The sequence below is a fragment of the Cupressus sempervirens genome, chromosome 9 (genome assembly GCF_028749045.1).
Source record: "Cupressus sempervirens isolate cs-2001-9-10 chromosome 9, ASM2874904v1, whole genome shotgun sequence".
In the NCBI taxonomy this organism is placed as follows: domain Eukaryota; kingdom Viridiplantae; phylum Streptophyta; class Pinopsida; order Cupressales; family Cupressaceae; genus Cupressus; species Cupressus sempervirens.
Genome location: NC_143126.1, coordinates 85799775 through 85815048, shown reverse-complemented (window position 1 = coordinate 85815048; position 15274 = coordinate 85799775). Strand labels below are relative to the sequence as shown.

The 15274-nt window shown below is 33.9% G+C and overlaps 1 protein-coding gene across 2 annotated transcripts in view; it reads right to left on the bottom strand.

The window, feature by feature from the left end:
- The window catches only part of LOC149537737 (nicotinate phosphoribosyltransferase 1-like), a 312565-nt gene that overhangs the window by 167884 nt on the left and 129407 nt on the right, over positions 1 to 15274 (bottom strand). For both annotated transcript variants that reach the window (XM_089799111.1, XM_089799112.1), the window contains exons 4-9: positions 12155 to 12274; positions 11714 to 11848; positions 11565 to 11626; positions 5847 to 5922; positions 4734 to 4835; positions 4205 to 4321 (exon numbers count right to left, since the gene is read on the bottom strand). In XM_089799111.1, the coding sequence (XP_089655237.1) occupies positions 4205 to 4321; positions 4734 to 4835; positions 5847 to 5922; positions 11565 to 11626; positions 11714 to 11848; positions 12155 to 12274 (612 nt within the window). The remainder of the gene's footprint in view (positions 1 to 4204; positions 4322 to 4733; positions 4836 to 5846; positions 5923 to 11564; positions 11627 to 11713; positions 11849 to 12154; positions 12275 to 15274) is intronic.

The window sequence follows — 15274 nt, the reverse complement described above, 5'->3', positions numbered from 1 at the left end:
ATTGCACCCTCCATCTGTCAGAGTCAATTAGTACGTTGGCACCCTCCATCTAGCAAAGTTCACTAGTATGTTGGTCATACGCCATTGCACCCTCTATCTAGCAAAGCTGACTAGTACGTTGGCACCCATATGCCATTGCACCCTCCATCTAGCAAAGCCGACTACTACATTGGGAACTCTATGCCATTGCACCCTCCATCTAGCAGAGCCGACTAGTACATTGGCACCCGTATGCCATTGCACCCTCCATTTAGCAGAGTCAACTAGTATGTTGGCAGAGTTAACTAGTACATTGGCAGAGCTAACTAGTACGTTGACAGTGTTGACTAGTATGTTGGTAGAGTTGACTAGTATGATGGCAAAACTAACTAGTACATTGGCAGTACCAATAGGTACGGTGTCAATGTATTGTTGAGTAGGTTGTACTATTCAGTAGACTTGGTTCAGCATAAAAGGGGTAACTTGCGTGGATACCGAGTTGGGAACATTTTAGTTGCCATTCAACAAAAGGGAAAAAATACCATACTTGTATAACTGTATACTCATTTAACATCCATAAATTTCCTTTACATAGTTGCATAAGGTCACACAATTTTCCAATTAAAAAAGAGTAGGAAATGTATGTTGTCATTGCACTTTACAATTGTATGCAGTCATTCAATAACTTTAGACTTCCATTGTATAGCTCATGCAATCATTGAAAAGATCGAGCCTTTCTATAGTTTTATACAAGCAAACAAGTTGCCCTGTATACAATTGGTTTTTTCTTTTGCCTTGAAAAGAGAAAATCAGACTACCGAGGGGGCATCTATCTTAGGAACTGCCAAACATTTTGACGACATCAGGCCGCGTGAGTGCCACTCCAATATATATTCATAGTTTCCCTTGTGATGAGGGGCAATCAAGGGAAGCCCATTTTGTGTCCTCCTATACCAAGGACATTAGAAGTGATTGTGATGCAAGTTGAGAGGTGAGGGACACATCCCTATGTAAACCTAGGAAAAAAATATTAACCTTTGCGTGCCACCAAAGTATTTTGTTGCTGATAAAAGAGATGCACTTACAGATACACTCCAAATAGTCATTGAACTTGATAAACTGATCTTGGTGATGAAATAGATCCATTTTTAGATCACAAAGTTAGCACAGTAGCCACATAGCCACCTAGTCAGCAAGGACTAAGAGTAAATATAGAAGGCTTTAGTATAATCTAGACTCCACAACTCTAAAGCTGTAATGATTTGAAAGAAGAGTTCCAAGAAGAACATCTCTCTCTCTCTCTTCCTACATGCAAGTTAGACTTCATTAAAAATGTGCTTTCAAAGAAGCCACTAAGATCATGTTACATCCCAATTTTTGACCCAATTTAAAATGTTCATATAGCCGTTGAGGTTCGCATAAAGACAGATGACAATTAAATTTTGTTATAATCCTGTGAAATGGTGAGATAGTCGTTATAATTTCATATGAAGATAACATGCTAGTTAACCGTTATGATGATATTTTAAAGCTATTTCAGATAGTTGGTTATTTACCATGAATTTATGGAAATTGAAAAGGCGATTAGCCATTATGACCATTTATGATTAATAACTTGTTATGGTAATACGATTTAACTGTGGAAAAATTCTTTGTAAGGAGCACGTCAAAGGGGTGGACGCATTGTCAGAAAAGAATTGGGCACAAGGGCAACACCATTACTGGACAAATAGGTTTGAATCTTAATCACCATGGTTGAGGACCTAGCGACTACATAACAGGATACACACATTGGACACGCATGAGCTAGTTGGTAATCAATTAAACATTGAACATTTTAACTTAATCAGAGTACATACCTTTAATGGTTTATAATTGACATTCTCATCACTTCATTATAATACATATTTATGTATGTGCACATAGATATAAAAATAAGGCAACACCATAGTATTATTTTACACAAGATTATATCTATTAAAATTCTTACTTTTAAATGCGTGTACACCATGAGTGGATAAAGAAGATAAAAAAATCTTCAAGGTGAAACATGTATTTAGATATACATACTTAATAGGTATAACCTTGGATTAACATTAAATATGATGCCATCTTAATAAAATATATGTATGTATGTGTGTGTGTGTGCAAGTAAATATATATGTATATAACTTTATAAAATATTATTTTGAATAAGTAACCTTTGAATTCTCTTCCCTATTTATTTATTTTCATTTAAAGACAAAAATGTACACTTGGCAATTTTATTAGTGATTCAAGAAGATGATTCTTCTTCTCTTTTAATCGATCATAGGGTCACGGCTTCTTGGAAGCCTTCATGATTTCGAATGCCTCCTTTATTTATGCAAGTCGGGAGAACCAAAACATCATTCTCTTCTACACGTTATACCTCTGTCTCCTAAGTTTCTTCATTCTATTTCTGCTGTGGGTAATCAAGGACAAGCCGTATTCTCTTTTACCCTGAGCTTTGCATCTTGACTGCTCCTGTCAAGAAGGACCGGCTGCATAGAGTCAAGCCAAGCCCACGTTTCCCAGACCAAGTTATGTGGTCAGCATTTCCAATCATAGATTGCTTTACATTTATAATTGCATTTGAATTTACAGCAGTAGGCAATGTGCCCATGAATTCCATACATTATTATTGTATTGCAATCTCGAATAGATATTCAATGAGTCCATTCCTTCCATGTTGAGTCAAGATCAAATGCACATGTTATGTTCATATGTCTCTGTTTACTAATGGATTTCAGAATCAAGTTATATTCCTTGCAAGTTCATTAAGATCAGTTCTCAAGTCTTAAAGACTGTGATATGATATACTAAATTTTATAATATTCTTTACACCAGCTGAAGTTCAACAAAAGGAGTTGGATTACTCTAAGATTTGAACACCTAAGACTCACCCGGCTGTATGGCTAAGGAAAAGGGTGAAGAGGTGAAAGAAAAATGTGTGGGGATAAGTTTAAGGTCCACGGTTGGGAAGTTAAGCCCCTGACAATGTTTCCCCTCTCCACAAGATGTCAGGACGTGCATCAGACAAAGATAAGTTGAACATTCAAACATTTATTGGTAACATGTATTTTACTTTTGTGATGTTTATTCAAGTAAAAGGATAAAATGGATTTGATATATATCACTGTTTCAATTATTTTTCCTTTATTGAAAGTAACTTTTCTCATCAATATAATTGGTAACCAGTTAGATCGGTTGATCTTTCAACTAAACATGAAATATAACTATTGGTAAGAGATAGGCTTATTTGATGGATTGTTATCTCTGTCTTCATTTATTTGAATAATGAATGAGCGTATTTTCCTAACTGAATGTTAAAGCCATAATTAATATAGTGGTATTTGATGGTAATTGTCATTTGATCCTAAGTGGTATTTGTGGACTAACCTGAGCTTTACAGAAACATTCCTAGATTGATTTCGGTTTCGAATCCCATGGTATGTAGATTTTAATTTCCATAGTAAATTCATTGATGGTGTTTTCAATTGTTAGTTATGAAATTTCCGTTTAATTGATTGTAACCGTTAATCTCATTCACATGAATGTAACTGATATAACTGTCTTCGTATGAAAATGAAGTAATAACTATGTTTCTTTGATATGTTAGCTGTTAGTTAAGACCCAGGAAAAGTGGATGTTACTGATCATGAGTGTAATGTGTGCTTTCAAATAACTAACATCATGAGTGTATTTCAAATGGATGCCAAGACATTCACGAAGTATACATTTTTGAGTTTCATAACGGAAAGAAGTATTTGATCTTCTCGACTCTATTTATCAACTCAAGAAAGGACCTTTAGTAAAAACATCTCATAATTAAATATTTTGTTTCAAAGCAATAACTCTCCACACACAAACTTGCATGCAAGTCATGTTTCATTGAAGATGTCCTTTCAAGTAACCATCTAACATCCTGAATGTATTTCAGACAGATGCCAAGATATTCATAGAAAATTTATCCTCAATTTCCATATAGGAATAGAGTATTTGATCCTTTTCAGTCAATTTATCAACTAAGGAAAGAAGCTTTAATACAAATATCTCAAAATTAAATATATGGTTTCAAAGAAACAATCAAAAGCATGAATATACTTCAATCAAAGTTGCTGTAAATAATAATATATGTACTCATGTATCATAAATTTATTGAAAGGGGAAGAAAACCAATACAATAACAAATAACATTGCCTACATCATAAGTGTCCACAAGAGCTTGAAATTTGGTCGGAAAAGCCAAAGCATATGATGTGAATGCTGCCATCTCACTATGATTGGTATCAGAGAAGCTTCCTCTCAAAGACTCCGCTCCCTAAACAATACACAGAGAATTAAAAAACAATGGCTAAAAATATCAACACATAAGATCTATAATAATTTTAGTAAATATTGTGAGTGTAAGAAAAAAAGATGGTCAATATAAGGATACAAAAAATTTCACAGTTGCATTTGAAAGACAGCAAGCCGTATTTCAGATAAATGATTAAACTACACATATCTATGAGCTTTTTAACTTCTGTAGAACCAGCCATACAACCTCAAAATCCTCACACTGTAGCCAGATGGCATGACTGACATCTCCAATATGAAGTGGAAAAATATATTTATAAAGAAATTATACAGAAAAAGAAAACCAGCATTGGCTACTTTGCCTTGTGTCCGTGAAAAAAACCAAAAATGCAGAAAATGAGTAGTATGATGATATCTTATGTGATGATGCTCACTTTCAATTTGCTCAGCCAGCGTTGTACTAAGCTCACAAAATCACCACATGTGCCAGATCCATCAGATCTACGAAGCACCCGATCAGTGATCTCATCAAGCCCCTGCAATTTATCCATAATTTGCTAAGCTAAATTGGCTAGGTAAAAGAAAACTCAGTAAGTTATGTACACCAATTCAAGAATGTCAGACTTATTGAGTTCAATATATACTCAAATGTAACAGAGAAAAAGCAATGTCAAAGAAAAGAAAATGTCTGATAAGAATAGAACATTTGAGTCAGATATCTATTGACAGGTGAATGCATACAAAACAATTATAGCACAGAAAACCTGCTATATGATAGAATTTTCTCTTCAAAGCAATGGCGTTATGAAAAATAAAAAGACAAATATAGATATCACCAGGTAAACTGCACAAAATGTATATAAACTGAATAAAATTAAGAAAACATACCTAAGCATATTATTGGAATGGAAAGTAAGCAAGAAATGGGTATGATATAATAAATTCTATAAACCATACATTGGTGACTGATCCTATCCTGCAATTACCATCCTACTCAATCAACATCCATCTCAATAAGTGTCAAACCATATTAAAGACTCTAAAGTTTCAGTCACCCAGAAACACACTTTACATATGCTTTATGCCCAGACATTGTCATTTCTTTGCACTTGACATATGAAAATTTGCAGAGCTACACACTAAGCTATCTACGTTAACAAATTGAAGAGTATATAGTAGTAGAATGGCTAGTTCAAACAGTTTTTACACTCTAGAGATGTTTGAAGGTAAAATCCTTGATGACACACCTACTATCATATCCTTGAGTCTTGACAAAGATTTATACAGATTAGGATGATATGACTAAAGTAAAGAAAATGCATGGTGAGAACTTCCATTTTCGGATTGATACAGGTCACAAACATCAAAACACGAGTCACTGTAGCTATGCATGAAAATCACAGGACTGTAACTCTGGCTAACTATTGCTTGAAGCAGAAAGAACTTTTCTCAAATATGTGACTATTAAGTTATAGATATTCTGGGTTGACAGAGCATCAACCAAACAATTTTTTACAACAATATTTATTTGAGAAAGAATTACAAACCATAAATGAACTGACAAAAGCATGAGAGTGTGTCCCCCGGAGTGGTATGCCAAAGCGCCGTCCAGCATCAACATTGCTTCATACACATATGCATATATAAATATGATTAGAAACAAAAACAGAAAACAGTAAATAGGGGGAATAGTGCCTCATTTTTTCATCTGTTGTATACAGAAAAGGGGATAAATTGCAAATGACAAACATAAAATTATATGAAATAAGTTGTAACATTAACGAAGACAAAAAAAGGAAGAAAGGCTGGCATCCAGGACATGGCACAGACAACTGAAATGTATGGATTACTATGACATTAATCTGTAATCTTGATATGCTAATACATTATACTTAATCAAATTTTATTTCAAGCAAAATCCTGCAAGAAATTTCATTCTTCTGAAAACAAATCCCAACAATTTCATCCTCACAATCGTTCGAAGAACTTCTCCAAATTTCACCGAAATCATATATTATCCAAGCATGGTAAAAGTAGCTCTTCAATCTCTTTTATAACACTTTCTAAGGGCCCATCCACTCAGCTGTGGAATTTTAAAAAATCACTTTTTTGCCTTCTACTTTTACCGGATGTTTGCTTGTTTGCCCCTACTTTCTCGTGATTCCTTTTTTAACCCCTATTTTATCACAATTATTTTTTTGCTAATATTTCCCATCCCATTTAACATGATTTTCCTTCAACTTATATCCCAAACACCTTTATATATCCCCAATGTATTATAAGATAAAAGAGACCTTTAAATATTTCCCAAAAACTATTGACAAGCATTAATAAAGTTAAATAATTAAATTTAACTTTATCAAATAAAATTATTAATGCACAATAAATCATATCAATAAAAATAAACTTCTTTTCAATTTTAAATAATTAACATCAATATGTTACTGCAACTGGATGTCCAGTCATGCCCAAAATGACTTATACTATAAATATTATGCCCCAAACTACCTCAAAACTGCTCGAAATCGTCTGCAATTGAAATTGCATGGGCCAAACGGCCCCTAAGTCCCTTTAATGTCTTGGTTAGCCTACAGGACCATGGGGAAATAGGTTAATGACACACCGTGTTATGGTAGAAAGCGGGCTTTATATTGGTGTAATATTTTATTGCACATCTTTTATAAAGTTTCTAGGGTAAATATGTTGAATTCCTAGGTCGCTAGTGAGCACATGTCATTCCTTGATTGAAGGAACCTAGCACCACCTTTGCATCATTATTCAATGATTAAAAGTAATTAGATGGCATTCCACTTCATCAAGTGCCACTATTTCCTCTACTTGTTGAGTTAGCTCCTCCTCTCATTTAAGTCATCTCAACTCCTCTTGGGTGCTAGTCGGAAGGACTGATCCATCCAAGAGGCTATAATTATGTGTATTTTCCCTTTAAATACACATAGGAAGGAAATGAGAATGTCATTTATTGCTGTTCACCTTTGCTATGAATTTTCGCTTCTGACTAGATAATTTTGGCGGTAATGAGCTTGATTGCCAAATGTCTTAAGGTATAATTTTTAGTGTTGATTATAAAATCCTACAAGCCAAACTACAGTGTTGAGATCAGATCCACTTAGCATATTTTACACTCAGACTATGCAAAAAATTGAGATTAAACGGGAATAAAGAGTAAAAAATATTAATTTATTACGAAATGAAAAAAATAATTTGTTATAAATATAAAGCATAAAGACAAAACATTTACACAAGGACTTGAAAAATTGAATATGTTTAAAAATTGAAATAAAAACATTAAAAAGAGGCATGTTTTTGCACAGAAACATTTTGTGCTAGATAAAGACCAAGATTTGGTAAAAATACTAAAAGACTCACTAAATATTCATAGAGAGGAAAAGTAAAGTATATAAAACATTGTGCAGCATTCACACAAACAAGACAAGAAGAAGCATACAGTGAAGAAAACAATAAAAAACATTCTTGAAGAAGAAATGACCTTACCTATATGCTGAGATGCTGAGACATCCACCAGTCCTCTGGAGCGAAGAATTGTAAGGCTATTAGAAAAATGCAGAATTTCTATATAATTGCTAGTGTCCTAAGTTAGTGGTTGAGTGCCATAGCTGTAGATGTAGGTTTTAATTTTAGTTTCAAAATAGTGATTTTTTGTCTCTATGAGTAGGCTGATACTAAAAAATTGCAATAAGCAAACCAAGTGAGTTGGCTTAGTTGAAGCCACAAAACTTGCAGCCACCAACTTCGCTCAGGACTCAAGTCTTTGAAAAACTGCCAGTGTCACAATACCATGATCTAAATACATCATCACACTTTATTCTTTAATTTCACAAATGAATTTCGTACAAGCACCATAATTTCATATATTCTTGCCAAATGGGCAGCCTAGACCAATCTATTAAATGGTCACTGACCTATAAATGCTAGCCCTCAAAAACATGGATGTGATGATATGGGATACAAGCCATAACTAGTAGATGTAATATCCAACCAGTGATATGCATATTATTTTTCTAACATGTGATGTGCTTATATCCTAAACGTTCCACTTTCATGTCATTCTGTAATGTCCCTGTATGGATCTCTTCTAAATTCCTTACATCTTCGAAATCTAACGATTATAATTATGAACTTGAGAGTTGATCGAAGCACTTAATTGCAAGCCCTGTATATCTTGAGATAGAATCTTTTTATAATATTATATATACATATCTTTGTGCCGTTATCATGTAAGATTTATAATATTTCCCCTTTCTATGATCTTTCAAATGAGTTTGAGATAGATAAATGAACCTTAATATTCTCCCAAGTCCCTACCTAACTAAGTGGAATTTTATTGAATATGCTCTGATGTTAAGTGTAGTTCCCCAACAACCCCATGAATGAATTGTACAAGAAAGACAAATAGAATATTTTATTGCTTGAGTTTATTAAATGTGTTGACTGGTCAATTTGGTTATTGGATGCAGCTCTTGTTACTTTCCTTTCTTGTATATATGTTCCCTTTATTGTATATGGTTTACCACAGAAATAACTATATTTAATCGATCATCCAAAGCAGATACCAACGTCTTCTCAAGGCAAATATGGTAGTTTCTATATGGTCATATGACATAGATCCATGTTTTCCTTAAAGACTCCCTTCATGAGAATTAGTATAGTGTTTGGACACACTAAGCGACATCAACAAATGCTTCAATATAATTCTTTGAACATGAATCTTTCTCTATTTGACTTTGTATATAATTCCTCCGATGTTGTTTGTCCATTCCTGACTGTGTATCATATAAATTTTGTAGACTAGAACTAGGTTTGTTATTCTTATTTGTTGTTGATGACCAATTCATATGGTATTCCTAGTTGTTGGAATTTAGACGTTCTTCCTAAACATTGACGTTGTATCCTCTGTTCGTTTGGATTTCTAGCCTATTGGTGGCTTCCCACATTCATCCCTCCTCATATCATGACCAATTCAAATGTTCATGCTTCCTACTCAATATCCTCTATTTTCGCTGACTTGCATTGATTCTTCCCCCTCTGACGCTGCTCCAGGTGTATTATTGTTTGAGTTTCTTGTCCTTCCCGTGCCTCCTTATCCACTGATTCCATCCCTCCCAATATCCATCTTTCTTCCTCCTATGTACGCATAACTTTCCTCTAGACGTCCTTGTCTGTGAGGAATATTGTCGCACCCGTGAAGGTTCCTATTGTGGCTTGTTTTGGATCTTTGTGACCGGGTGTGGGCTCTAAGCATTTAGATATGAGGATTTATAACGGTGGACGTTCCTTAGTAAAATTCTCTTGCTTTCTGGTGGTGCTCTGCTCTTCTAATTGTGAGTAATTTTTTTGGAAAGACTCTTGCCGAGGATGTGAGCTTGGTCACTTCTTTCTCTCCCGCCCAATCACAACAAAACACCTTTGAAGGGACCACTGTGTCTACATCATTTGCTTGTTGTATGTTGGTTGTGTATGTAGAGCCGAGTATGAACTCTAGCTATTCGATGTTCCCTTTCCTTGTTTGATTCGATGGCATTATTTCCTCTATTTGAGCGGTGTATTTGGTGCTTCTCCCCCCGTCTCTCTCCCCTCCTCCTTCATATTCCCTTATATATATATATATATATATATATATATTTGTTTGATTGGGAAGAGTCACAACTCCTCCTGGGCGGTGACTTTAGTTCATTTAAATATGTATTTGTTATTTCCTATTATCATACTTTGATACATATATTTTATGTATTCAAATTATACTTTAGAATATATGATTCAATATATATAATTATTTATTTAATATTTATTATATCTTATCTATAATAGTCGTTTATCAACTAAGTTATAGAATATAATTACTCATACTTTGATACATATATTTTAAGTTTGAGCAAGACAAAGAACAAGATTCCCCTTTGGTGGTAGAGAACCAAGGTCCTAGTAAACGCATTCGGGCTCACTCTAAGAAGAATGAGGAAGTGAACAAGATAGAAGAGGTGAAGGCCACTGCAGAGAATATGCACATTCTGGCAGACCAGGCTGCTGACCTGATAAAGACTATCTAGCTGGTTGGGTGCTGGTCTTTTGCTGTCTTTTTGCTGTCATTTACAGCTTGGTTTTTGGTTGGCCTTCTGTTTTCTCTTCTTGGAGGCCTGTCTTTTGTTGATCTATGCTTTGATACTATGTTGTTAGCTTTTGCTTATCTTTTTAGACTTCTGCTTTTATGTATAAGGTTTCGGGTCCTTTAAAACCTGTTTTTCCTTAATCAATACTATTCTTTTATTTATTGATAACACTAAATTATAAGATCAAAATATATTATAATTTATTCTTTTATCATATTATAGTATTCATCATATTAATCATATCAAAATCATAGATTATATAGTAGTATATCAATCAATATAAATTTATTATTATTATTTTTGTCGGTACTATTATTGATTAATTTATTAGTAAATCTTATAAATATGGGGTCATTATGGCCCCTAAATAGATATCCACAAATCCACATATGGAGGTTTAGAACTTTAAACCCTTTGACTTTACATTGTGTCCCTCCTTTGATTGAACTTCCTAGGTGTGCCATTATCCAATCCAGAGGTTAGCCCTATGAAACTCTAGGGTAACACTGCAAGTGTAAGGGTTAATCATAATGTATGCTCCATACTCATCATGTGAATGAATTCACTTGCTGATCTTTGTAGTGGCTCCACTTTGTGGATCCAGGAATGAATTATTTCCACTTGGTTTAAATTTATGTTTCTTCTTAATCGATATTTTCTCCCATTATCTTGAAAAAATTGTTGACACTGAGTTATATAATTTTATTTTAAAAGATACTACAAGTCGTTGCCTCTTTTGCAAAAGGAACAGCAAGAAATCTGAAAGATTCCTATTTTAAAGAAAACAATGCAATTCTGTGCTTTATAAACCCATTCACACTACGCATATTAAGTTCTAGGATTTCTAGTTTCAACAATATGCAAAATTATTCCTTGGTTCTAGAGAAGATGCATTTTCCAGCATGGTGTATTCTGACTTTTAATCGTACATTATTTTGCATACACATTATGTTATGCACATGCATTGTTAGAATGAGTTTTGATTCAAAAGAATTCAGAGTGCTTAAGAATGAGCACATCCCTTACGAGTAGCAACATTGGCAATCATTGATGTCCACTTCAACCACATGAAAGAAACATATGCACAATTTCTGCCTAAAATGTTAAATTGCAACAAACCTGGTTGCATCAAACCCACCCATGTAACAATATTTGGATGCACTTATTCCACCATCAGGGCCCTACACAGAAAAGTTTAAAACTCACTCAAGCACAAAAATCAGGAAACACCTATTGACTTTTCCAAAAAGAAACAGGGACAAGCTTACTTGGGCCCGGCGGAGTCCAAATTCAAGCAAAATTTTGGAATTGCCAGCAACACGCCTATGTCTTGCAGCATTTGTCGCAACCAACGATGCATAGTTGATCAAATTAACAAATGGTGTTTCCAAAAGCTGAACGACCTAAATAATACAACAATATGTCATGTAGCAAGACATTCAAGGTCAGAAATTCTGCTTGTCCATTTACCTAAGATGTCCAATCATGGCCAAGAATTTCAGCCCACTGCAAGTGCTTCTGAATTACATTTTCATATAAGGAATACTAAACAATAAAAATATAATTATAAACAAACAAATTTTCTAAAGCTGTTGACGTAGCCTTAGCTTATCCAAAGTTACAATCTAAGACAACATATAAAATGAAAGTGAATTCATGGCACATGGTATATTTTATTTTTAACTTTAAGTTGAGTCTATCAAACTCACCGCTACTGGTCCCTCAACTCTAATGAGTGGTATCTTAGGAAAAACAACAGAACCTTCTGGAATCGCATATATCTTGATGTCTAAGCAATTGACTCCTCTCAGATAATCAAAAAATCCCTCCTGCAATATAGGCATGCCTTCTTGGATAAGCATCTTCCAGAAAGAAAAGAATCATTTTCAATAGAAAAATATTACATTTTCCTTGCATCTTACAAAAAGCTATCAACATTTCCAATAGATACACTTATAAACTGAAATGAAATCTATCTCTGAGCTAGAGAATACCCTGACATAATATTTCTCAATACCTGCATACAGAAGAGACAGTGTCAACACAAGCAGTTGAATGTTTAACAAGGGAACCTTCAATATGGGGACACAAGACAAGGTATGTTCTACAAGCAACAACTGTTAATGAACATAAAAATACAGCATTTGTATCAAATTTGATGAAGTCTGTCTATTGGAATTTCTTTTTTTTATTAAGTTCTGGATTTCATTTGGCTGTTGGAATTCCATCTAGTTGTAACTTATTAGACTTTTCAAATTGATTGACCTACTTTAGTAATAGATGAACATTATAAAAATAAAATTCTTCTTTTTTTGGCGGATCCAACTTGTCCATGATCATTAAGTCACAAGTCCAAAGGTTTTGGGTCTAATAGTGGAGAATGAAGAGTGCCATATCATAGACCCAAGTTCGGATCCTATTAGGCAAGGCATCCCTTGTAGTGGCCATGGCAACACCTGGAAGTAGGGGTTGCACATATGGCAATCTGTGTACTCAAGCCCAACACCATGTTTTGTAATGGAAGCACCTTAAGGCATGATCAAGTGTAAACATATTAAGAAACCGAGATAAACCACATGTCCACCATGAGATGCCCCACAATTTAACCCAAAACTTTATGAGCAACTTTTCAATATCTTTTGTAAAGCTACCTAAAAATTTCCTTGCCAATAAACTTTTGTACACTAATGATCTAATCTAACCTTCCTACACCCACCATGAGTCTTGAGAAATATTCGATGTGTAGATGAGGCTTCCATATTTCAATCATCCAAGCTTTAGTTTGAAACAAATTCTTTCAATGCAATGGAGGATAAGTGAGCCCCAGCATGTGGTGTCCCATGTTAGTCTTTACAGTCTTGCCTATCGATGGTGGGAAAAATTTCCATGTTTTTCTGCCTATGCCTCAATTGACAAGTGCTGACAGTTAAGCTAGGGATTTCAAATCTCCCTATTTTTCATCAAGTTACCCTTAGATGGCCCTTTTGTAAGCTCTAAAGAACTATCTTCTAAAGCTTAAAATGTCATTGGATGAGAAAATGCTACTGCAACCTCTAGCAAGGTTTTTTGCAGCCTCCTCCCCCATGGAAAAATCTTCTTCCTATCATGTCCCCTTTTCAAAACCAAAAGAATTAACTAAAGACCCATAACCCATTTTTTTATTTCTCATATGTTATGGCATAAATAGTAGAAAAATTTAGTATTCTAGGTTCTTGCTATATTTAGCTCGTTATTCTACAACCATAGTTGATGGTAATTTACACTTTATTTTTAGTTATCTTAATTTGTTCCATTTTTTGACATTGTCTTTATTTAGACAACTTTGCTTTGTAGTTAACACTATTCTAAGTGTTTGTAAAACTCTATTTACTTCAGTGTATTGTTAATACAATTATTCCACTTTTTTAATTTCATCATATCAGAGCATTGTTTTTACAAAAAAAAATGATAAGAACCCTAAAACAAGAACACCTCACAGAAAATTCCCACACCAACTTTGCGAATTACAGAAATCAGAACTATTTTTTAGGAGAAAATTTGACTAAAAGCAAACACAACTTTTGAGGTGAAAAAATGATCAAAACCAAACACAATTTTTGAGGTGAAAATTTGATTAGAACCAAACACGATTTTTGAGGTGAAAAATCGATCAAAACTAAAAATAACTTTTGAGGTGAAAATTTTATCAAAACAAACACAATTTTTGATGTGAAAATTGATCAAAACCAAACAAGATCTTTGAGGTGAAAATCAATCAAAACCAAGTAGAAGCAAAGATACAGGTCAGAGAATATGAAATAAATAATTTTTAAGAAAAATTATTAAAACACAACAGATTTTTTTTTTTTAAGGGAAAGAGCTATGAGAACCCACCAAATATTTTTTGAAGAAAATTATTAACACCCAATTAAAAAAAGAGGAAAAGTTAATGAAACCCTCCCATAAGGGAGTCATACCCAGAGCAACACTTGCTCTGATACTATGAAATTTTAGTTTATTTTTTATTTTACTAATTTCCAGCATTTTCCATTTTACGAGTTGTGCAAGGTCTGCCTCAATTTTTGTGCATTCATAGGGTTGACCAATAACCTTTGTTTTAGTGACAACATATTTGACCAGCATTATGTTGAAATGAAGTTAATGATTTAATCGCCTCAATTACACCACTTAGAAGCAACGTATGGTAACAATATTCGAGACACATCCTTCTCAAGCATAGTCAAATCAGGGTAAATGGGATGAATGTGATCGGTAAGCTATCATGTTGATCAAATGATCATCTCCCTCAGGTGCCTTCCAGTAAACAGCTAAAGAGATTTAGAAAATCTTAAGGATCTTGATTCTTTACGAGACATCTAACAAGAGCCATGCTATTTTCCTAAAGAATTTTTTTCTTTCTATCATGATGGATGAGAACACACCTCTCTAGGCACGTCTTAAGCTAAGTTGCCGGTTCGTGGTTCAGTTCCAAGTTCGGGTTCGAGAACCGGTTCGCTGGTTCGACGAAATTTTGGAAAGGGGTTTGGGTTCGTTAGTACAAAAACATGTAAAAATTATAAATATATATATAGATATACATTTTTATGAAGCATGAGTTAAAATTAGAATGTAGCATAGTACCATAAACACATTTAAAACTTTAAAACAGCATAAACAATAACATATCAATGTATCATGGTGAGCATACCATCATATAGTAACATAATTCAATCAACTTCAACATCAAAGATGAAAGATTCAAAACATTTAAAATATCAAGTTCAAGTGTCATTGTTTCACGTTCAATGTTTAACAGTAACTAATAGAATGAAAATCTATTAAAATTCTGA